The sequence below is a fragment of the Sebastes fasciatus genome, chromosome 16 (assembly GCF_043250625.1).
Source record: "Sebastes fasciatus isolate fSebFas1 chromosome 16, fSebFas1.pri, whole genome shotgun sequence".
NCBI lineage: Eukaryota > Metazoa > Chordata > Actinopteri > Perciformes > Sebastidae > Sebastes > Sebastes fasciatus.
The window spans coordinates 6143344-6166792 of record NC_133810.1 but is presented as its reverse complement, the minus strand read 5'-3'; the positions used below and the strand labels follow the sequence as shown (position 1 = coordinate 6166792).

Below are 23449 nucleotides of genomic sequence, written 5' to 3'. Positions count from 1 at the left end.
AACACTAAGGCTGAAAACACAACCACAACCTTTGGCTTTTCAACCTTTTCAAATGCCTACGCATCTGAGCGCAGTGCTGAAGCCGTCTGTGTGTCTCTAACACCAGTGTTTACTTGGCCTGATCCAACAATCTTAAACACGATCACACTTTAATCTTTGGATTTAAGTTACAGATAGCTGTTCTTCAAAACCCTGTCAAACAATCACAGGACACGAGAACCAAACCAAGATTAAATATTTACTGATACTTGTATAAAATGTATAAAAAAGACAGATAGTGTAGAATTAATCATTTCTGCAACTATGTAGGAAAACAAACTGTGTAGGAGGATAATACTAACTGTCTGGCTTTTAATTAGACGTATGGATAAACAGTTCTAACTCTTTCATTAACTGTTGGAGGACGTTTCACCATAGAAGCCAAAGTCACCGTATTGGATAGAATATAAGAAGATACTTTTTCTGGAAATTACGTTTGAAAAAATTGCATTGTACTCCTCCTCGAGCGACATCACAGCCATAAAACATGACGGTAATTCAAAATGAACAGAACTATTGATTGATTTTTCGTCAAGAAAAATGCTGAGGTGCCTGTTACACCTGTTTCCAGCCCAGACCGACATCTTTGGCGGAGGTAACCTAACATAATATGTAAACATGTGGATACCTGACGCTACTGTAGGTAGACTGCTTGGGACGCAGTAAACTCACTATCGTTCATGCTACTTTGCGAACAACAAATGCGTGTTGAAATCGGCAGGACGAGAGCAAGTTACCAGGAGGTGCTATTGATTTACATTATGATGCGTTCAGGCTCTATTCAGTGAAGATGAGTATTGGACGAAGGTAAATTATTATGTTATCATGATGTGTTCGAATGTAATCTTGTAAAATGTAGTTTTTGGCGGGAAACTTGAATAAATCCAGTTGTTTGAAGGAAATATTTTCACAGCAATATAAAATAAATAATAGAGAGAGAATTATGACCTGAACAGAAACCAGTAAAAAAGCCCTAAACAGCATGGTGCTACTAAACCTGAGGGGACGCATCCTGTTTTTTCCCTGATAATGTGACACTGTGAACTACAAACCCGTGTTGAAATCAGCAGGAGGAGAGTTAGTAATGTTGCCTGTTAGAAGTCGGTTGGCAGCACAGTCCTGCTTGGTTAAATAACGGAGCTACTAACGTTAACGGAGGTCCCATTACATTACATTATGAGGCATTCAAGCGCTACTCAGTAAAAATGACTATTGGGCAAAGGTAAACTACAACGTTGTCATGATGTGTTCAAATGTAATCTCGTAAAATTAAGTTTTTGGCTCTAAGCAGCTTGCCAAGATTTTTTTAATCAAAGCAAATATTTAAATAATAACAATCATTTGAATTGTTTGTTTTTATGACAATAACCACTATAGATGATAATAACAAAGTACAGTACAGTGTACAGTACCCTCCTTCCCCCAAAAATAGGGCTCCCCGGAAGCCACGGTGTAATTTGAACACTGTAATTTACAATGCATATTTATTTTTTTTGTGTAAAATATATTGAACGTTGAACGACATCAGATCTAAAATGATATTCCTTCGTTTAGTTATTTCCTTCATGTGCTGGTGCACCTAAATGAATAGGTTAGGTGCAGTGCAACCAATGTAAAAAGTTAGTCTGGAGCCCTGCTTATAGTCAGGGTCATCTTATGATCATGTGACAATAAAAGGTAGTGTGCAGACTCACCTGAGGTCTTCCAGGAGGTCACACTCTGTCTGGTGTTTGATGTTTAATCTGCTCAGCTGCTCTGCATGAGTGTGTTTCAGCTCCTGGGTGACCCGGACCTGCAGGGAGGAGAAAAGATAGGTTATCAGAGAGAATCTCCTTCAGCTAATACAGAAAGACAAAGAGGATGTCTCCATTTAGTGTTGATGCAACACAACAGATAAACATCAGCCACGGCAATCGGAAATGTCATCTTATTTACCGATAAGCCGATGGCAGTCAACAAGGCGAATATCGGCCGACACGCATCCCTATATTTTGCTGATCAATGAACTATTAAAGTAATTTTTCAAGAAAAAATGGCACATATTCATAGTTTAGTCTTCTTAATAGAGAGGATTTTGGTGCATTTTTCTGTGAATATCTTTACGTTTTCAACTAAACAAGCAATTTAAAAATGTCATCTTTTATATTTAATCATCGAAAAAATGCAGACTAATAGATAATGAAAATAATAGTTAGTCGCAGCCTTAAAATATAGTACAAGTACTAAACTTTAACATGAGGATCAAGCAGGATGTAAAACAAGCTCCTACCTGAATGCTTTTCTTCTAATCACAAAATTAAACAACTTCACACATCCTTAAAAGTACAGCTCATTCTGCATATTTTTCTGGAATAATGTACTTCTAGCGTGGCTGAAGTACAGCATGAAGTTTGACCAACTTTCTCTTAATTCTAATCTAGGTAGTGAAAGTGAGCTCCACTCATTATCAAGGTGTCTCTGGGCTTCTGATTGGCCATGAGATAAATTAGGAAGTGCAGTGACCAGATTGCATTTCTGATAACTGGGAGGGTTGACAAGCGGAAAGCAGTAGTTTTTCTTTCTTATTTCAATTATGAGACTAATTAAAGTTCACTAATTGCAACTAAATGAAAATGTTCACATTGAAGATTGTGGATGTTATCATCAATCATCATCTATCAATATGTCAGAGAGCTTTAACTTCATGATATTGTCAAGAAACAAAAAACTAATCCAGAGTAAACAGATTTCAAGTATTACATCATCCTTCCTGGTGGGCCATCCAAATGTCCAAAGACAAAAAAAATTAAACATATAAAACATATTTTTTTTTACATTACAAATAAGGAAACCCTGCATTTATTTGACTCCAGTTGACATTATTATAGTTGCAAAACGTATTGGAGTAGAAATGGTCAATTTTCTATGCTGCTGAGCCATGTTATTGAAATATGATCCCACATGAACATTTTTTCGCACATAACCAAACTTTTGCTGAAAATTTGTGTTTTTTTACATTTATTTATCCAACTAAAGCGCTTAAAACACGACTTCACTCAGGGTATTTTAAGTTAAGCTATAAATACATGATGACAAAGACTCTTCTTTTCCAACAAACTTCCCTTAGACGGGAAAAAAAATGCACCAAACTCCCTACAAAAATCTGTCAATTTACTGCTCCATAGCTCCAAACTCTATTAAATAACACAGCATTACTTTATTTGACTTTTATTTTAATAAATGGGGATCCACTCTCAAAATCGGCACAGATAAAAAAAACTTAAACTGTATTTAATTTGGGTAAAATCCTAACTAATTGCCATAATCTTGCTCCACAGTGTGAACCAAACTTTTGCTGATGTTTGTGTTTTTACATTTATTCATCCAACTAAAGCACTTATAACACGACTTTACTCTTACTTTAGGTAGGCTAGTTTAAGTTAAGCTATAAATAAATGATGACAAAGACTGTTTTTCTTCTTTTTCAACAAACTTCTCTTGGATGAGAAAAAAATGCACCAAACTACCCACAAAAATCTGTCAATTTAGTTTTCCATAGCTCCAAACGCTATTAAATAACACAGCATGACTTTACTTGACTTTTATTTTTAATAAATGGGGATCCACTCTCAAAATCGGGATAGATAAGAAACGAAAAACTGCATTTAATTTGGGTAAAATCCTAACTAATTGCTATAATCTTGCTCCACAGTGTGAACCGAACTTTTGCTGAGGTTTGTGTTTTTACATTTATTTATCCAACTAAAGCAATTAAAACACGACTTCACTCAGGCTATTTTAAGTTAAGCTATAAATACATGATGACAAAGACTGTTTTTCTTCTTTTTCCAACAAACTTCCCTTGCATGAGAAAAAAAAATGCACCAAAAAAATGCACCAAACTACATACAAAAAACTGTCAATTAACTGCTCCATAGCTCCAAACGCTATTAAATAACACAGCATGACTTTACTTGACTTTTCTTTTTAATAAATGGGGATCCACTCTCAAAATCGGCATAGATAAAAAAACGAAAAACTGTATTTAATTTGGGTAAAATCCTAACTAATTGCTATAATCTTGCTCCACAGTGTGAACCAAACTTGATATTTACTTGAACTTTAAGAGTTGATTTGTACGCCGATTTAACATAACACCTCAATAACGTTATGTCTTAAAATATAGAGGTTATTTTTTAAGCCGATATTGCAAAAAAGGTTAAATTTGTGATATTTTGCATGTAGTTTGGCAGGATCTCTCCATTCGAGAGGGAACGTTAACGGGGCTATTCTCCCTGCACAAATTGTGGCACATGGGACCTTTTTTAACAACTTTTTCTTCCTTTGTTGCTATTTAAAGAAACATAAGAAGCTAATTAAACTTTTAAGACATTAACCTAGTGAACATCTGCATTATAAAAAGGCGAATTTATGCGTTTTAAGACAACAAACAGCAACAAAAGGGAACATTTTCAACCGTTAAATATGCACCAACTTCGTCGAAGTAACGACGGTTAAAAAAACTCACCTTTCTCGGTGGGGGTTGCATCCTTATTTCTTGACATAAAAACTACACAAAAGATGAAAGTTTGTTTAGGAAAAGTTAGTGTAAATGTTTAGGAGATATTATAACGGAATAGAGGGTGTATTTGAGCCCTGGTCAGGCGGCCATGGAGAGTCCAGTATGAGTAGTAAGTTGAGTTGAGTCTGGTTGAAAACACTGAGTGGCCTCAGGGAACAGAAAACACATCCAGCATCAAGCTGGAGGGAAGAGCAGCAACACACTTCCTGTCATAGTTTCAAAATAAGACATGAATATAGAATACTACTTCCGTATATAATCTTCAAAATAAAAGCGAGGCATCTACAATATTTTTCAATATTTTTTATTTAAAAAGTGTTTTAAAGGAATAAACCTCAGCCTACAAGTTTGATGCATATAATATAAAACAAAATCCTTAATAACAATAATAAATTGTAATAAATGTAATGTAATTAATACAAAAAATAATAAGAAGAACATAATAATAATAATAATAATGATATATTTTAATAAATGTAATGTTATTAATACAAATAACATAAGATAAGATAAGAAAAGATAAGATATTCCTTTATTAGTCCCACAGTGGGGAAATTTGAAAAATGGTAATTCACTACTTACTACGAGACAAATTCATACTACTGCTATGGATAATAATAATAATAATAATAATAAGAAGAAGAAGAAGAAGAAGAAGAAGAAGAAGAAGAAGAAGAAGAAGAAGAAGAAGAAGAAGAAGAAGATGATAATAATAATAATAATAATAATAATAATAATAATATATTGATATTATTAATTATATTCTTATTATTAATGGTAAAACCAATACTAATGATAACATTTATTATTATTATTATTATTATTATTATTATTAATTGTATTTTTTATTATTACTATTATTACTATTATTACTATTATTATTATTATTATTATTATTAATAATAATAATTGTATTCTTGTTATTATTATTATTATCAATAATAATAACAACAGCAACAACAATAATAATACATATTATTATGATTATTATTTTGTTATTATTATTAATTTCATTATTATTACTAGCATTACTATTAATAATAACAATACATTTATTGCTTATTGTTTATAAATCAGTAATGTAAGTCATTCTAATGCTTTTCTTTGCCTATGTAACGCACTTTGAATTACTTGTATATTTGTAATGTGCAGTATAAATAAAGCCTCGCCGCAATGAATTCTTACAAACACAATGATAGACATTTATACATCTTAATGTATTACATCGTATTTATTACTCTCATTTTAAAGTACACAAAATGTATCCTTCAGTGTTTTTATATGTCCAAGATACAGTAAAGAAGATTGTTTTATTTATTATGTATGTTATGAGAGATGTTTTACACTTATTACAGCTCAATAATTTATTACATAGAGACATTAAACTGTTACCCAAATGTGTCTGTTTTGAGTGATTGTGATTTATTATCTCAGTTTACATTGGTTTTACTTGATATGACAGCAGCTAAGAAATGTATTCTACTACAATGAAAGTCTGACAGGAAGTCTGAAATGAGCTCATAGAAAATCCTGCATAGTGTAAAAGGGAAGTTGGAAATGTTCCCACAGTTCATGTAAATTAGCAATGAAAATAGAAATATGAGATACAAAACAAGATATGTGTTTGTTGTGCTTATTTAACAGACTAGAATGTGGAACTTTTTTTGTATTGACTGACAATTTTCTCATCATAAATCCTCTTTGACCGTGAGCCCTCTAGTGGCCATGTCATAGAAATAAGGAGAATGTGTTATGCTGTGTTTTTATTCATATTTATGTGATATAAACTCATAAACTAACTGGATTCACTATGTTTCCCTTTTAAAAACAATATGCAAAACCTGTATCGAGTTCTGGCTTATAAGTCTACCCACATTTCATTGTATGTGTTCCTCTAATTATGCCCAACTTCCTGCCACCCTGCCTGTTATTGTGTTGGCATCCTGGTTTATTCTCAAAGACAGATCAGAAATGGGTCTAGTACAGGTAGCTGCATGCAAAACATCTAACTTGTAGAACGTGTTTGAAAGCAAGCCACACATATGCATATATAATTGCAGCTACAGTATGTTTTAAGTGTTTTACAATCTCACTGTCATTTAAGAGTTAGGTTAGATTAGGTTATCTTTATTGTCCTACTAGGGGAAATTTGTTTTGAAGCCAGGGTTAATATAAAAAACGGAATAAACACAATAAAACACAGAGCTAGAGCAGGAAAATGGAAATTCATACCAAGTACACATACAAACAATAGTGCAAAAGTGCAAGGGAAGTGCAAAAAGTGCAGTCAGAGCGCTATTTAATATTGAGCATATGCAAAAAAAAAAGTAGATGCAATTCTGCCAGATGACATGTGCAACTGTAGTGGAGGATAACACATTTGAATCCAATCCCGTAAATCAGATAGGAAAATCATGAGGGGAATTGTGCAGGGATACTGGGGTGACAGACTATTGGGGTTGTCCCCTCTGATTGGCCCGATGCGGTCACATGATGAGCCTTTGCTCACGTCATCAGCCAGCATCAAGTGAGCAGGAATATAATTAAGGTTCCATGAGTGGTTTTCAAAATAAAATGATTTTTTGCACCATATTGCTTAATTTGACTCAACTCATGTCAGGTTCAACTTACTCACCTCACTCTTATGTCCTAGCCAGATATAACACTGTTCACTTCACTTTTTTACCTTACTTTAAACCATGTTTACTGTCTTGTATATGTTTATGTTTACTATTACTACTATTTTGAATATTTTTCTCATTCTGAAATATTTTCAATAATATTTTATTTTATATTTTTAACTGGTATTTTGTAGAGCTGCACCGATCCGATTTTTTTTTCTTTTTTTATACTTTCTTTTTTCCCTTTTTCAAGGTTGTTTTCTTATATGCAATTTACAGTTCGTAATTACAATAGTTTATAAAACAATTTTTAAAGTAAATTTAGTTGCGCTTATAGACAAACTCATTAAGTACACTAGAGAAAACAACCTTAACATTCAAAATTGAAATAAAATTAAGAAAATAAATAATAATAATAATAATAATAAAAAGATATAATAAAAAAAAACACACACGAAAAAACAATAACAATAATACAAAAATAAGAAAGTAATAATAATAAATTAAATAAACTAATTTAAACAAAGTTATTATTAAATAAAAAGGGGGGACGATTGGTGGGATTATTCTTTATTTCATGGGATATTTTGGGTTTTATACTTTATTATTACATTCTTATAAATAAATAAATATATATATATATATATAAATAATTAAATAAAAGTATTTGAATACTGATTTGATGGTCGATTACCATGGCATTGGTCGAAGCTTCGAAGCTTTCGGGTCAGCACTACTGTTCAATCAATAAAAATCAGCACATAAACCTGTATAACTGAACTGAAATAATCGTTAGTTGCAGCTCTAAAAATACTATATAACAGACAGAGTCTTCTATGATTAAAAAACAAATTTATGCCTGTTCGTATCCCCAGTTTGTGACAGTCTATCGTTAATACATGAGAGACTGTAATGGAAAATTACTATGTATGTGGTGATGTCTCTTTTGCAATAGCGGAAAGTTATTTTCTGCATGTCTCATGTAGTGGGAAAGTGGGAGTGTTGACTTTCTACTGAGAAACAACTCCTTATCTGTAGAAAAACATCTCCTTTTCCCACACTCCCCATTGTAGATTTCTATATAATCACATTGTAATATTCTTCTGCAGACTCTGTGTGACTCTGTATAACCAGTGCCTCTTCTTATAAGAATAAAATACAACAAAGACATTTCATCTGTTTGAGATCTTTATTTCAGGGTTCATTAGGACTCATCTAGGGAAATTGACAGAATTTCCATTACAAGACACAGACTGGCACAAACTGGGAGGTGCTGCAAAGTGATGGCATGGGGGTATGTGCTTTTATTTTGAAGGGAAACACAGTTCTTCCGGTTACACTTCCTTGTTTTGTTGATTTTGACTTATACTCGACCTCGCTGTCATATATACAGATTTCACTGCACACATCTCAAGAGAGAAGACATGCAAGTTTGTTCACATTGCAGCTGCTCTGGTTTCACACAGTGTAGACCTGCAGTTCAGTAACTAGTTAGCTCTCAGCCATGTCCACGTGGCGCAGGCTGCATGTGAAGGTGAGGACAGCTCATGGATTACTACTTAATGGTACCTGCAGACTGGGGACACAACAACACACATGGCCGAATGGACACTTAACCTTATGTCAAAGCCTAAGTACAGGCAGACCTTTAAGGAATGACTTCTTCAAAGGTGAGGGGACATCAGAGGAAGTAAACGTGCAACTTCTCATTCACAAATACACAAATTATACTATTATTTGTTTATAAACACATGTATGCAACATGCATGTCACATCTGAAACTATCTGTTGCATTTCTATAAGTCTCTTTACAATTCGGCATGCATATAATTTTTTTTTTCAAAATGTAAACTTTCACATTTTGTTCCAATTGCTCTTTACACTACAGAAGATTTACAACAATTACACTGTTATATAAAAGAATTTTTCTGATATATGGATTGATATAAATGCCGAATTATAGAGTGGTAGCTAAAGTTTCATAAAATCATTAAAGTTTGTAATGTGCATGTTAACATCTGCCACATTATGCTGAATTAAAATAAAATGTTTACTTCTGTGGTCCAGACCTGGAGACCCAGCTGGAAGTATTTTTCTAATATATGAATAATATATGAATTGCTATATATGCCGAAATATAGAGTGGTAGTTAAAGTTTCAGAAAATAATTACATTTTGTAATGTGCATGTTAACATCTGCCACATTATGATGATTCAGAATAAAAATTCTACTTTTGTGGCCCAGACCTGGAGACCCAGCTGGAAGTATTTTTCTAATATAAAATTATTATCATTATTATTATTAATATATGAATTGCTATATGCCGAATTATAGAGTGGTAGCTAAAGTTTCACAAAATAATTAAAGTTGTAATGTGCAAAGTTAACATCTGCCAAATTATGATGAATTACATTAAAATGTATACTTTTGTAACCCAGACCTGGAGACCCAGCTGGCAGCTATGAGGAAGAAGGCGTCGGACGCTCTGCCAGGGAGCAGCTGGAGCCCCCTGCAGATAAACAAGAACCTTCCTCCGGAGAGGGCCGACATTGTGATCGTAGGAGGCGGTGTGATGGGCTGGTCCGTCGCCTACTGGCTCAAGCAGAAGGAGAGGGTGCGAGGAGGGGTGAAAGTTGTTGTGGTGGAGAAGGATACAACGGTGAGGCCCCAGGATTAAAAACTGTTTGTCAAAGTTTCTGCTTACACACATCATCTAATGGGTTAAAAACTGTGAGAATAAAGTCATAACTTTATGAGAAAAAAAGTCATATTACGAGAATAAAGTCATAATATTATGAAAATAAAGTCAGAAGTTTACAAGAAAAAAAGTCGTAATATTTTGGGAATAAAGTCATAATATTATAAAGTAGTCATTTTACGTGTTGTTTTCTTTTTTCTCGTAAAGTTATGACTTTATTCTCGTAATATTACAACTTTTTTTCTCGTAAAATTATGATTTTATTCTCGTAATATTACAACTTTTTTCTCGTTAAGTTATGACTTTATTCTCGTAATATTACGACTTTTTTTCTCGTAAAATTATGATTTTATTCTCGTAATATTACAACTTTTTTCTCGTTAAGTTATGATTTTATTCTCGTAATATTACAACTTTTTTCTCGTTAAGTTATGATTTTATTCTCGTAATATTACAACTTTTTTCTCGTTAAGTTATGATTTTATTCTCGTAATATTACAACTTTTTTCTCGTTAAGTTATTACTTTATTCTCGTAATATTACGACTTTTTTTCTCGTAAAGTTCTGATTTTATTCTCGTAATATTACGCCTTTTTTTCTCGTAAAGTTATGACTCGATTCTCGTAATATTACAACGTTTTTCTAGTAATATGATGACTTTATTCTGGAAATCTCTGATTTTTTTGCCTCAATGTGGCCCTAATACTCTGTAGTACACTTGCACTTACACTTGCCCTCACTGCATTAGATTTATATACTATATACTTACACTATAAACTCTGTTACCTTCATCACATACTCAAATGTTTTGAGGCTCCAAACGGATTATTTGGTTGTTTTTTTTGCCTAAAATGGCTCTTTTGATAGTAAAGGTTGCTGACCCCTGCTCTAGACAAAACTGCTTATCGTCTGAAATCCTAAACAACTTTCTTAACAGAATAATCAGCCTGCTTCTACACAGTTCCTTATTAACTGCTTCCTGCTGCATGTGTTTCTCCCCAGTACTCCCAGGCCTCCACCGTGCTGTCTGCGGGGGGGATCCGACAGCAGTTCTCCCTGCCCGAGAACATCCACCTCTCCCTGGCCTCCGCAGACTTCATGAGGAACATCAATGTAGGTCACGTTTGAAGGTGTTTGTGTGCAGCCTCTCTCAGCTTTACAGCACGCTGGCAATGAATGACGGGCCTTTAAATTATTGAATAGGACAGTGATGTATGTTACGTTAATATGTGAGCAAGAGCTGATTGTTTGACCAACTTGTAGGTCTTGTAGTCTCTGTTGGTTACCTTACAGCAAGATATAGGTTGTATTCGAAACCGCCTACTACATACTACTGACGAACGCAGTATAAAGTACAAACTGCGTTCCTCAGTAGTATGCAGTATGAAACAGTTAATCTGTGTATGTCGCACCTCCGTTTCGTCTCAGGAACACCTCGGCGTGTTGAACGAAGACCCAGTGGACCTTCAGTTCAACCAATCAGGATACCTCTTCCTGGCCAATGAGAAGGTGGCTCACATCATGGAGGAGAACTACAGCACCCAGAGGTGTCAGTCCTCTTTCATTCAGTACAACTATCTGAAAGCTAGAAGTCACTATGTCATCCATTCAGAGATTCTAGGAGGACATTACGAGGCTTCAGGGATAATTACAAGTATTTGTCAATAAATTACTTCACTTTATGATTGTAGGGACGCTGGAGCCAAAGTTTCACTTCTCTCTCCGACACAAGTGAAAGAGAAGTTTCCATGGATAAACACAGACGACATCGCGCTCGCTTCATATGGTGAGTACAGGTTAACATTCAATCACTCCATATGGTTGTAAGAGTACACGGTGTTATTGATTTACCTGTTGTTCAACAGAGTTAACTTTTCTTACCGCTTGTCGTCCTGACCTCCAGGGTTGGAGAACGAGGGCTGGTTCGACCCCTGGACGCTGCTGAACGCCTTCAGGAGGAAGGCCATCTCTATGGGAGTCATTCAGTGCTGCGGAGAAGTCACAGGTTCGTTATTATGACACAAAGACATGAGGCTGTGATTATCCTAGAGGTCACCACAGGTCATTTTATACAGTGAGGTCACGATGAAATGTCTACTATGGGGACCAACATCATCACACATGAATACAGTTGGGCTCATTGGATCCACAAGAGTCTCAGCTTTACAGTGATACCGAATTTATTTAATTCCAAGACTGTTTAGGGACCCCAGTATGCAGAAATATTCAAACACACCATTTAAGAATAGGCGAAAATAACACATTTATACTGCATTCAAAAAACTGCATGTGATTATCATAAAGTGGGCATGTCTGTAAAGGGGAGACTCGTGGGTACCCATAGAACCCATTTTCATTCACACATCTGGAGGTCAGAGGTTAACCAAAACATGCCCTAAGACCCAGTATTTTATGTGGATTTTCCCCCCAACTATTAAAAGGTATGATTTTTATATTGAAATAGTGCTAAAATTCCCAAGCTTAACTACCCTTGGCCATTTTCGGACCCTTTGTTACTCTAGTCTTATTACCATGCAGTGTTTTCCTTTATGCCTGTGTGAATGCATACTGTGTTTACTGACCGACCGTCTGCTGGCTGGTATTAATGCTTCTGTTTCTTCCACAGATTTTAAATACACCGTAAACGTGATGACAAACGCTGATGGTGATCAAGTGGATTTCAGGAGGATCAAATCTGTCAAAGTAAGATTTTTTTTATAGGTAACATCTTCACCAACATGTCAGATTAATTGTGCAGTCCTAGTGCCAAGGTTAAAAAGTTTAGGAGCCCTTACATTAAATGAACTTGTAATTTATACACAGCCTTTAAGAACTAATTTCCCTTTTCCCCCTTTAATATTCTAGTATTTTTTGGGGGGGAAAGGCACATTGGGTCAGCCAAATTTCTGTGTTTTTGGTTAAAAAAAAAACATTCAGGAAAAAAAGTGCCGCCTCTTTCTTCTGGAAAATGTAACATCTCCTTAAAATCAGCACAAATTGTAGGTAGTATTGGTTAATGTGATTGATATACTATAAAATATTGGAAATTCCTTTCCTTAGTTGTGTTGTACATGATGGGATAATGTCTGGTGTCGAGCAGGTGCAGATGCCTAACAGTCTGGAGTACCAGCCGGTTGAATGTGCCATTGTGGTGAATGCAGCAGGAGCCTTTTCTGCTAAACTGGCAGAGATGCTGGGAATCGGCTTCGGTCCCAAAGACTCCATCGCTGGAATCCCGGTCCCTGTTGAGCCTCGCAAAAGGTCGGTCATTGACTCAAGTGGCATATTTCCCTTTTGTCAAAATGTCTAGTTTTCTTTGAAAGGGACCGGCGGTGGCCTCGTACAGGGCAGTTTCCCCCGATGAACTATATCACTGCTCTAATGACATAAAAGTAACAGTTTACACAGGACTGTAAGAATATACTGTATGTAAGATATGACTTGCTTTTTTTCAGATATATATATGTGGTCCACTGTCCTGATGGTCCAGGTCTAGACACTCCCTTCCTGATTGATTACTCTGGAGTTTACTTCAGAAGAGAGGGGTTAGGAGGGAACTACATCGCCGGGACGTCGCCAGAGGAGGTTTGTTTTAGTTCAAAGCTGTTTTTCTTTACTGTTTTATGAATAAAAAAGTTAAATAGAAGGTGTTTTTTTTCCCTCCTCAGTTGGAGGAGCCAGACACCAGTAACCTGGAGGTGGACCACCAGTTTTTTGAGGACAAGGTTTGGCCCAGCTTGGCCTCTCGTGTTCCTGCCTTCGAGAATCTGAAGGTAAGGGTAGGGACATGTTGATATTAGGGCTCTCAATCGATTAAAATGTTTAATTCCAGTCACGTGACAAAAAAATCAGTGAAACTTTGACTGAACTGCCGGCTGTTTACACAGAGAGAAAACAGTTCAATATGCAGTCAATTTGTTTCCAATATTGGTAACACTTGTTGGAAGTTAGAAAAATGTTGTATATATAGATTCAATTTTATTCCAATTTTTGTAAAATACATTATCAAAGTAAATCAACTTTAATTTTTTTGTGGTTTATGACATTATAACTATGTTATACTGCTCATAAAAACAATTTTTTTTATCAGTTTCAGCCCTCCGTCACTAAGCTCGTTAAGTTTAAATCTGAAAACGCCGGCTTTGTGTCTCAGTGTGTGCAGGAAACAGTGTGCACATCAGACAGCAGTATTTATGTTGCTTTTTGTCAGACGTCACGATAATAAAATAATGATTTTATCAAAACCACATGAACGCTGATTGTATCACTATTTCATACTTGTTCAGTTGTCTGACAACAGAGAGAGAAAAATATGTAAATGAGAACAACTATATTGCAGATTTTTCTGTATTAAAACAGTATAGGTGAGAACACTAGATTTAAAGACAGAGTAATGTTTCCATTCGTCTGTTTGGCAGCAAAGTTAAGAAAACAACTGTAACTTTCCCTCTAATCACTAATTTAAACTGTTGATATAACCGATCACACAGCTGTTAACCTGTATTTATGTTTATTTTTATTCATGCAATCACAAAATAAGGATTTGGTCATCTGTGCAGTATCTGTACCTTAGTTTTGTTAAATGAAAAGAGGACATGTGGCTGTTTTTATGTTGTTTTAAAACACCGTTTTTCTTGTTCCCTCCCTCAGGTGAAGAGTGCCTGGGCCGGTTTCTACGACTACAACACCTTCGACCAGAACGGCATCATCGGCCTGCACCCTCTCATCAACAACATGTTCTTTGCCACCGGTTTCAGCGGCCACGGCCTGCAGCACTCCCCCGCGGTGGGTCGATCTGTGGCAGAGCTGATCCTGGATGGAAACTTCACGACGTTGAACTTGAGCGGCCTCGGCTTCAGACGCATTCTGGAGCAGGAACCCATGCTGGAGAGGAACATCGTTTAGACGATCTGGGACCTTTTGGTGTTTTTAAAGGGTTGTTATGGATTCACCAAAGTCACACAATAACACAAACTAGCTGATCGAGGCAGCGCTTGACCAGCAACTCCTGTGTTGTGTGAGGCAAAATGACTGTTTTTGCTTCTTTACCCGGCTACTGCAAATGGAGCAATATACAACATTACCAGTATTTCAGGTGTTGTATAGACATTGTGCACCAGATGGAGCCATTTCTGTTTGATTTTAATATCAAGTAACCAGCGATCATCACCCCTCTTATAAGTCAAATTTAAGGAAAACTGTTTTGGCAAAATTTTAATTTGGAAGTCAAAAGCAGAATGATTTATTATTTTAAGTCAGTAACAAGAAGAGAGAGGACAGATCAGGGACAATTAGTTTATTCTAAAACTATTTAAAAACTGAAAATGTCTCACAGTGATGAAAACAGCTAAGATGAGCATGTTATAGCTGGAAGATCATTACTAAAACTCTAAGCCAAGTGGAAAATATGCCGTTCTTGTAGAACATGAGCAATAAAAGCACCTAATTCAAGACCCTGATACCCTTACATTATTAATGATATTTAAAGTGCGGGATGTACGCTAGATTAATGAGGTCCATGCATATTAAATTGTTGTGTCTGTTGGTCTTAGGGATGAGGTTATTTACCCAATATTAGCTCTGACAAGCTTAGTTAATAAAGCTGTCTTGTTTAATACTTTAACTCCTCACATATTAATTTGTCTCATATGCAGCACATTAAGCCTTTTACTGCTCTCAAGATCAACTTAAATAGATGATTTATTAGTAATTAGTTCATTACAGCAGGTTTTGTAGAGAATCCTTTCTATTAGGGGTCATAACTGATGACCTGATAGAAGTAGAAATGTCTAAGATTGGTCAGTCAAAGAGGAGAATATTGGAGTATATTTACTTTGAGCATGAGAAAACCTCGGATAGGTGCGTTTCCTCACTTCTGTTTCTCTTCTCATGCACCGATTCGCTTAAGCTGAACAGCCAATCAGAGTGATTTCTCTCACTGACGAGCTCCGCCGACGATTCAACACGCTCAACCGGCCAAAAAGCCTCCGACACGGGCAGACTAGAGCCGACGGTGCAGGGCACACTGCAAAAAATAAACGGTGACAGACGTTTTTGCACCGGCCCAACAATACATCATATTTTAGAAGATTATCATACATTTTACTGTAAAATCTTAATCTGAAAGTAACTACAGCTGTTAAATAAATGTCGTAGAAAGTACAATATTTCCCTCTGAAATGTAATGGAGTAGAAATATAAAGTAGTATGGAAACACTCAAGTTAAGTACTTAAATGTACTTAGTTACGTTCCTCCACTGAATAACTGATTATTTGGGACCATTTCGTCTGATTTGCTGAGCTTGATGACGCAAACTGTGTTGTGGTTGTCTCAACTAAAGAGTGGTTTGTGAATCCCCCTCCTCCTCCTCCTCTCCTCCCCACATAGTGACACCAGCCACCTCCACATCCTCCACATGTTGACTTCCTGGAGCAAAACACCACAGACCTGCAGAAAGATTGAAACTGCAGAGCAGTTATTAGCAACCCCCAAAGCAATGTGAGAGTAGAACTGCAACAAAAAAAGCCCCCTGTATCAAACTTACTGTGCAAACTACACCGTATTGGTACTAAAGTGGATTCTGTTTCCATTACAGAGATAAATAAAGATTGTAATGCAGCAGTGGGTAGAAATGGAGCAAATACAAGTTATTTTTATGAAACAGTCGCTTATTTTTGCCCAATGACACCATAAATACACTGCCTACTGAAGCTTTAAAATCCACTTATACACTGCAATCCCCTAGTTTACAGTAGATTAAAGGTTCTTTAGATATCTATGATCATTGCTATTAAAGCTACTACAATTACACATCGATTCCTTTTTGATTGATCGAACTGTCACTTTGATTTTAAAGTTTTGCAATGTGAAATGAGAACCATAGAGGTACTGAGGCAGTACTTGCACAAGAGGGTTGAAAGTCACTTATTACAAGCAAGCGACACCATTGTGCACGTGGAGGGTTAGAAAACAAACCGTAATCGCTGGGAGCTTATGGGGACTGCTGATTAGCTCTATATACTCTACTCTACTTACTATTTTACAAACAGTTTACACCTCTGTGTATATGTATTTATGTATTCTTTTCTATACATATATATATTCCTGTTTACACCTCTGTATATATTTATTACTTCTCATCATGCATATACATACTACATCCTTTTTACAGCTCCCTTATCCATTTGAAATACTGCTATTTTAACTTCACTACTTTATGCTTTTGATTCTCATTTTGCCTTTACTTGTGTGATTTTCCTTTTTTATATATATATACATTTTTAATGAGCATTGTTGGAGAGTACCTGAGACCCAGGACTTTCATTGCCAACGACTGCTTGCTGTACTTGTTGTGCATACGACAAATAAACAAACTGGAAACTTGGAAATTAAGATATAAGTTGTTTTCGACCACTGACTTCCTGGAGTCTGGTGTTTGCTAGGCAACGGGTCCCAACCAAGAAATAGTCCAGTACAACAAAAACAACTTTTTACACTTCAGTTTTGTACGTATTAAACAAACAACATATAACAAGTTACTCAGTGAGCTTTAGAGGACCTGTTAGGTGGATTTAGTGACCTTTGGACAGAGCTAAGCTAGCTGTTTTCTCATGTTTCCAGTCTTTGTGCTAAGTTAAATTAACTCCATATTGAGTGTACACACACATCATCTAACTCTATGCAAGAAAGCGAATGGGCTTATCTCCCAAAGTGTTTAATTTTTCCTTTAATAATGTTTACGTACAGCTCTGCATTGGCTGTTATTTTGAAAATTTACAACTAGTGCTTAAAACACTTGTGTATTTACAGATGCACCTGATTAAACTGACTGTGTTGTGGCAGGAAGTTAGTACAGTGGTCTGTTAAAGTCTTGCAGAGTCTCTGCAGTTGAATAAATACAGCAGCAACACTGTCTGCATCTTCATCCATCTCCCGCTCCCCCTCATTTACATGCAGTTAAAGGCATCTGTAGCCATCGCTGAGGGGCCCTCTCTTGTAATCGTAACAGATCATGGAAATATGCTCCACCAAATATGAAACTGGTCCCTCTGCAGCCAAGAGAATATGGCAAAGACATTTTGTCCCCGCAGCTCTTCATTTTGATGCAAATGTGAGGCAGCCTCACAGGTTCGAATGCGGGAGGGGGGAGGGGGACCAGGGGAAACGCAATTGAGGGATTTCTTTGTGAGGCCCGACGCAAATCCCAAATGTTTTCAGGGCTGAAAACAAAAACAGCATGGGTGCAGCACCGGCCAGATAGGCCCCTTCAATAGATGCACCTTCTGCCACACAAAAGCACTGAATATATCTCTCCTCATGCCGGTGAGGATTTACACTGACAACAGCATCCAGTCACTTTTTCGGTGACTATTTGAGTGATGCAGGGAGTCGCCCTGAAGCGGCGCCCGGTGGGAGCTCTCTGGCTGGCTCCGCTGTCTGTATGAAGCCAGCGTACACGGTGGCATGTGGCTGGGATTAGGAAATTTCACTGTGGATTAAAATCTTTCCGACGCCTCCATGGCCACTCGCTAAAAGAAAGAGTCTAAAGTTCCAGTGGAGATCCAGTGAGCGCTCTGGGCCCATGGTCTCACTTAGCAGGTACGTGCAACTTTTCTCTATTTCTTTTTACAGAATACAAGAGTGGATGAATTATTTACTTTTTAGACTTTGTGTCTAGGCATTTGAGACATATTTCAAGTGCTGTTCCTTTCTCTAACAACCCGAATGAGTCTAATATCTAACATGTACAGTATTGTTGAAACAGAGGAAAGTTACTTGAACATATTTATTACTTAGAGATTATATATGATTGTAAACTTTCTTTAGTTTTCCCACTGTGGTCTCTAGCAGAATATACAATAGTGCCATTGTCAATTATGTAAAACAAAGAACTAAAGGGGATCCAGTGCTGACGGTACTTCTTTAAACCCTTATTAACTGGAAGAAAAATCAACAATAATAAGTAGTTTTCCTAGTTTGCCCAACACCAAAATGATGTAAATATATGTACGTAATGAGGAGTTAATAATAATAATACTTTTGTGTGATCATAAACGGTTAAAGACAGTTGACAACAAATATATAAAATTGGTTTTAATTAGATTATTCTTAAAGTCTGAAAAGTTTTATTCCAAAAATATGTGTTTCTCAAGTTTTAGTACCATTCTTCCCCACAACTTTCTTGAACGTAAATCTTGAGTCTGTTATGTAAGGCTCAAAGAGGACCACGTGGTTCATACTGCACAGAACAGACTGGTAATGTAACTACGGCACACAATAACTATTGTCCTGTTGTAGGTCTGTACTAAACAGACTTGTCATTAATTCCCTGCATATTTATTTGTATGTTCTGACTTACACATACTCCTATTAGTGAAATGGCTGCTATTGAAGTCATGACACCCATTAATCACTTCAATTTGCCTGAAAGAAAGTCTATCAGAGACGTTGATTGACATTGAGAGAACTTCTTAGGTTCAGGTTAAATGATAAAGGCCGGTGATATTCTATATTTTTGTCAACAAATCCCTTGAAAAGGCCAAAACCAACACTGTGTTATTAGTTCTGCCACATGACGATGCATATCTTAAACAACAGGTCTAAAATATATAGTTTAATTTTTTTTAAAGGCTCAGTAATCTACTGTAAAGGGTAGCCACTGAAGTTTTTAATCAAACAAATAGGAGTAAATTATGCATTTGTTGGGGACTATTTTCCGCGGCGGATTAATACACATTTGTGTTTGGAGCTCTATGGCACAGATGAATAAGATATATCAGGCTTCTGTTACACAGACAATACTAGTAAGTAAGATCAAAAAATTGTTGGTTTTGTTGTTTTGACAGAAAGAAAAATATAGAATATCACACACTTTTCCTTTAGAGTAAGTGCAAACACAAATCGGTAGGGAAACAGCAAACAAATTTGTCCCACTTAAAGGGGTAGTTGGGGTGTTTTGAAGTGTGATTGTATGAGGTCCTTCTCCACAGTCAATGTATTACCTGCAGTAGATGGAGTTTGGAGAAACAGGCAGGAGCAAAGCAATGTACTGCTGTGGACGGGGGCAGCAGAAAAAAATGTTTAGACACCAAATAAAATCAATATCAGTTTTAAGTGTATGCGATATTTAGAGCATGTTCACCGCATTATCTTGCCGTGAGACAGTTATACGATCTACGTTTCCAACGAGGAACCGAAGCTGTTATCTATGCTCTCGCCAAAGCAACCATACTCCATTGAAAAAATTTGTAATTTTAACTTGCAGAACACGGGAGTTGCTGGTCTACCGCTGCCTCCATCTATTAGTTTGTTTGTGTTATTGTGTGACTTTGGTGTTTTAAACGGTTTGTTCAGATTCACCAAAGTCACACAATAACACAAACAAACTAAGCGATCGAGGCAGCGGTAGACCAGCAACTCCTGTGTTTTGTGAGTTAAAATTACAGCTTTTTTTCAATGGAGTCTGGTGGCTTTGGCAAGAACATAGATGGATACAACGGCTTCAGTCGGAAAGGGCTGTCTGACGGCGAGATAAAGCGGTGAAATGTTCTAAATATAGCGTACACTTAAACTGATTTTTTTAGGTGTCTTAAATGCGTTTTGCTGCTTGCCCCATCCACAGCAGTACATTTCTTTACTCCCGTGCTGGTGGGTAGGTAATACACTGGCTATGGATAACAACCTCATACAACCCCACTTCAAAACACCCAAACGATCCCTTTAACTTTGTGTTCGTTAAAGTGAATTGAATAATTAAAATATGTGAAAATATTCAACATGTTTTTTACTAGCTGCTAGCTGCTCTGTTGGTTTCCACCTAAGTCTAACTTTAATTTAAGGATAGATGGGTTCACATGCTGTACAGATTGTGAAGCCCTTTGAGGCAAATTTGTGATCTTGGGAACTTGACTTTGACTGGTATGAGGTGACTTCTTGCTCTCTCCAGCTCCAGGATGTTCCCGGTGCTTCAGGGTCACATCCCGCCAGCTGCACACCGAAGCCACAAAACTCGCCTGGTCACCAAAGACGGGCACTGCAACATCGAGTTCGGCAACATCGAATACAGCAACCACTTTGCATACGTGATGGACTTCTGGACCACGTTTGTGGAGATCCGCTGGCGTTTCGTTCTCCTCCTGTTTGTGGCTTCGTTCACGGGCAGCTGGTTCGTTTTCAGCCTGCTGTGGTACTGGATCGCCAAGAGCAACGGTGATCTCACGGGGCAGAACCGCACAGACGGACACGTGCAGTGTATAGACAATGTTAACGGCCTCACAACGGCGTTCCTCTACTCCCTGGAGACCCAGACCACCATTGGGTACGGTGGCAGGGCGCTGACTGGGCACTGTGGCGGCACCGTGGCTCTACTTATCGTCCAATCTCTAATCGGCGTCTTCATCAATTGTTTCATGTGTGGCGTCATCTTGGCCAAGATTTCCTTACCCAAAAGAAGGGCAAAGACTGTGACCTTCAGCGACACAGCCGTCGTCTGCTTGAAGAAAGGAAGTCTGTGTCTCCTGATCAGAGTGGCGAACCTTCGAAAGACGTTATTAATCGGCAGCCAGATCTACGGCAAGCTGCTCAGGACAACATCCACATCAGATGGAGACACCATCATCCTGGACCAGGTGGACATTGACTTTACGGTTGACGCCGGCAAGGATAACTTGTTTTTTGTTTGCCCTTTGACCCTCTACCATGTGATCAACAGATCGAGCCCTTTCTATGAGCTGTCGGCGGACTCTCTTCCCCACCAGGACTTTGAGCTGGTGGTCTTTTTGGATGGGACGGCCGAGTCCACCAGCTCCTCCTGTCAGGTCCGAACCTCCTACATCCCTCAGGAGATCCAGTGGGGGTTCAGCTTCCTGCCCATCATCTCCCGCACCAAGACGGGAAAGTACCGCGTGGACTTCTCAAACTTTTCCAGAAGCGTCCGGGTGACCACGCCGCACTGCGTCCACTGCTTCGAGACAGACGCAGACCAGATAAACCACAACAACCACAACCGAGAAAATCACAACAACCAGCAGAAGTTGGGGATCGACAACTTGGGGTTTCAGGTGATCGACATTCACGACTCTGTCGACATCACCAAAATGTGAACCTAGTGAGTCAGGATGTGGGAAATAAAGTGTGAAAAGTCACTTCCTTTGATGCAAAGTTTCACTGTTAGTCAGACGTTCTAGACGAGGAGTGAATCGGTGCAGAAGTATTTGCTTCCTCCAGTGAACATTTTGAGTTAATCGTTTTTTGCCTCAAACAGCAGAAACATTCAGAGTGTGGATAAAAACTCAGACATGAGCGGGAGTTAAGCTCTTTGCTCAGCAGCTCATTACAATCAAAGCACCTTTGGGACTTGTGACTTTGTCTAGGTAATGTGTGGAAGAGAGGGAAAAAAGAGGGATTGAAGTTTTGACGCATGTAAAATGAAAGGGGTGAAATACTGGATGGCACAGTGGGTACTTCTCGAGGAGATTAGGGCCTGAGCCTGTTATAATGAAAACACTGTGTGCTATAAAGTCTGTGGAAGGAAATCAAAAATAGGACAGGCCTTTTGAGTTCTCTAATTATTCCTACTAAAATACTAACTGTTTTTTGTGTCACATCTTGTATGCGTTGATAATTAGGAAACTGTGTGGACATAGCTGCTAAATGAGATTATTCTAACTGTGACCAGTCTACATTTTGTACTTCTGTAACACTGAAACTTCTTTCTCAGGGAAAATAACATCCTTGGCAGGAATAAACCCTTTTTTCACAATTCATTGACTTTTTGTTCATTCTTTATGTCTTTTTGGTATTATACACATTGCATATGCAAGTACGTCAGAATTATGATTAATAGTGGTGGAATTTGAAAGTGCATTTACTCAAGTGCCGTTCTTAAGTACACATTTGAGGTAATCCTACTTTACTTTAGGACAGTATTTCCATTTTATGCTACGTTATATTGCTGCATTTCAGAGGCAAATATTTTACTTTTAATTTCAGTACAAATGATAAATAAAGATTTTATACTAATTCTACTACTACTAGATCATATTTTCTGTGAATATTTTCTGGTTTCCTTTAGTCTTTTATGATTGTAAACTGAATATTTAGGGTTTTGGACATAAGGATTTTTCACCATTTTAGAAACCAAACAATCAAATCAAGTAATAGACATTAATAGCATTAATGCAATTTGTGATTTTTAGGTTGTAGTGGGTTTTAAAGCTAGAGTGAAGGTACTGGCATCATATGAAACTAGAAAACCTAAGGAATCCTTTTGTACCAACCATGTCATACTAGCTTGTTGAGCAGGAGTTTACTTGAGTAGGAGTTTGAATGCAGGACTTTCACATGTAATGGAGTCAGGAAGTCAAGTACTGAAGTACAATTATCAGGTACTTGTACTTTAATTGGGTATTTCCGTTTTATGCTACTCCTACTCCACTACATTTATTTGACTTTGCAGATTCAGATTATTAATATAAAATACAAATTAACTAGTAAATTATGATGTATTATTATAAATTAAGATACCCAG

At 37.1% G+C, this 23449-nt stretch overlaps 3 protein-coding genes across 5 annotated transcripts in view; 2 read left to right on the top strand and 1 right to left on the bottom strand.

Annotated features, from left to right (window-relative positions):
* Positions 1-4750, bottom strand: part of LOC141752416 (F-BAR and double SH3 domains protein 2-like) — a 30536-nt gene extending 25786 nt beyond the window's left edge. The window contains exons 1-2 of the mRNA XM_074610380.1: positions 4547-4750; positions 1734-1831 (exon numbers count right to left, since the gene is read on the bottom strand). Of these exons, the coding sequence (XP_074466481.1) occupies positions 1734-1831; positions 4547-4567 (119 nt within the window). The 5' untranslated portion in view covers positions 4568-4750. The remainder of the gene's footprint in view (positions 1-1733; positions 1832-4546) is intronic.
* A 3767-nt stretch (positions 4751-8517) lies between these two features.
* foxred1 (FAD-dependent oxidoreductase domain containing 1) lies at positions 8518-15371 on the top strand. Of its 2 annotated transcripts, none has more exons than XM_074610339.1 (11): positions 8518-8755; positions 9661-9881; positions 10923-11033; positions 11349-11467; positions 11612-11706; positions 11824-11925; positions 12547-12623; positions 13021-13181; positions 13376-13505; positions 13589-13693; positions 14571-15371. In XM_074610339.1, exons 2-11 carry the CDS (start codon positions 9684-9686, stop codon positions 14823-14825), a joined length of 1353 nt encoding a protein of 450 aa, XP_074466440.1. In that variant the 5' UTR covers positions 8518-8755; positions 9661-9683; the 3' UTR covers positions 14826-15371. The 2 variants fall into 2 exon arrangements, with proteins under 2 accessions (XP_074466440.1, XP_074466438.1); XM_074610337.1 differs by having other exon boundaries at positions 8520-8891.
* Positions 15372-15663: 292 nt separating this feature from the next.
* On the top strand, positions 15664-22683 carry LOC141752395 (ATP-sensitive inward rectifier potassium channel 1-like). Of its 2 annotated transcripts, XM_074610341.1 has the most exons (3): positions 15664-16854; positions 19992-19999; positions 20921-22683. In XM_074610341.1, exons 1-3 carry the CDS (start codon positions 16792-16794, stop codon positions 22020-22022), a joined length of 1173 nt encoding a protein of 390 aa, XP_074466442.1. In that variant the 5' UTR covers positions 15664-16791; the 3' UTR covers positions 22023-22683. The 2 variants fall into 2 exon arrangements, with proteins under 2 accessions (XP_074466442.1, XP_074466441.1); XM_074610340.1 differs by lacking the exons at positions 15664-16854; positions 19992-19999 and adding an exon at positions 18156-18519 and having other exon boundaries at positions 20867-22683.
* Positions 22684-23449: the final 766 nt, after the last annotated feature.

Coding starts and splice junctions, on each gene's coding strand:
- foxred1 (XM_074610337.1), top strand. CDS start 8,726: ATGTCCACGTGGCGCAGGCTGCATGTGAAGGTGAGGACAGCTCATGGA. Junction 9,882..10,922: donor TGGTGGAGAAGGATACAACG/GTGAGGCCCCAG, acceptor GTTTCTCCCCAG/TACTCCCAGGCCTCCACCGT. Junction 13,694..14,570: donor CTGCCTTCGAGAATCTGAAG/GTAAGGGTAGGG, acceptor TCCCTCCCTCAG/GTGAAGAGTGCCTGGGCCGG.
- LOC141752395 (XM_074610341.1), top strand. CDS start 16,792: ATGAGAACCATAGAGGTACTGAGGCAGTACTTGCACAAGAGGGTTGAA.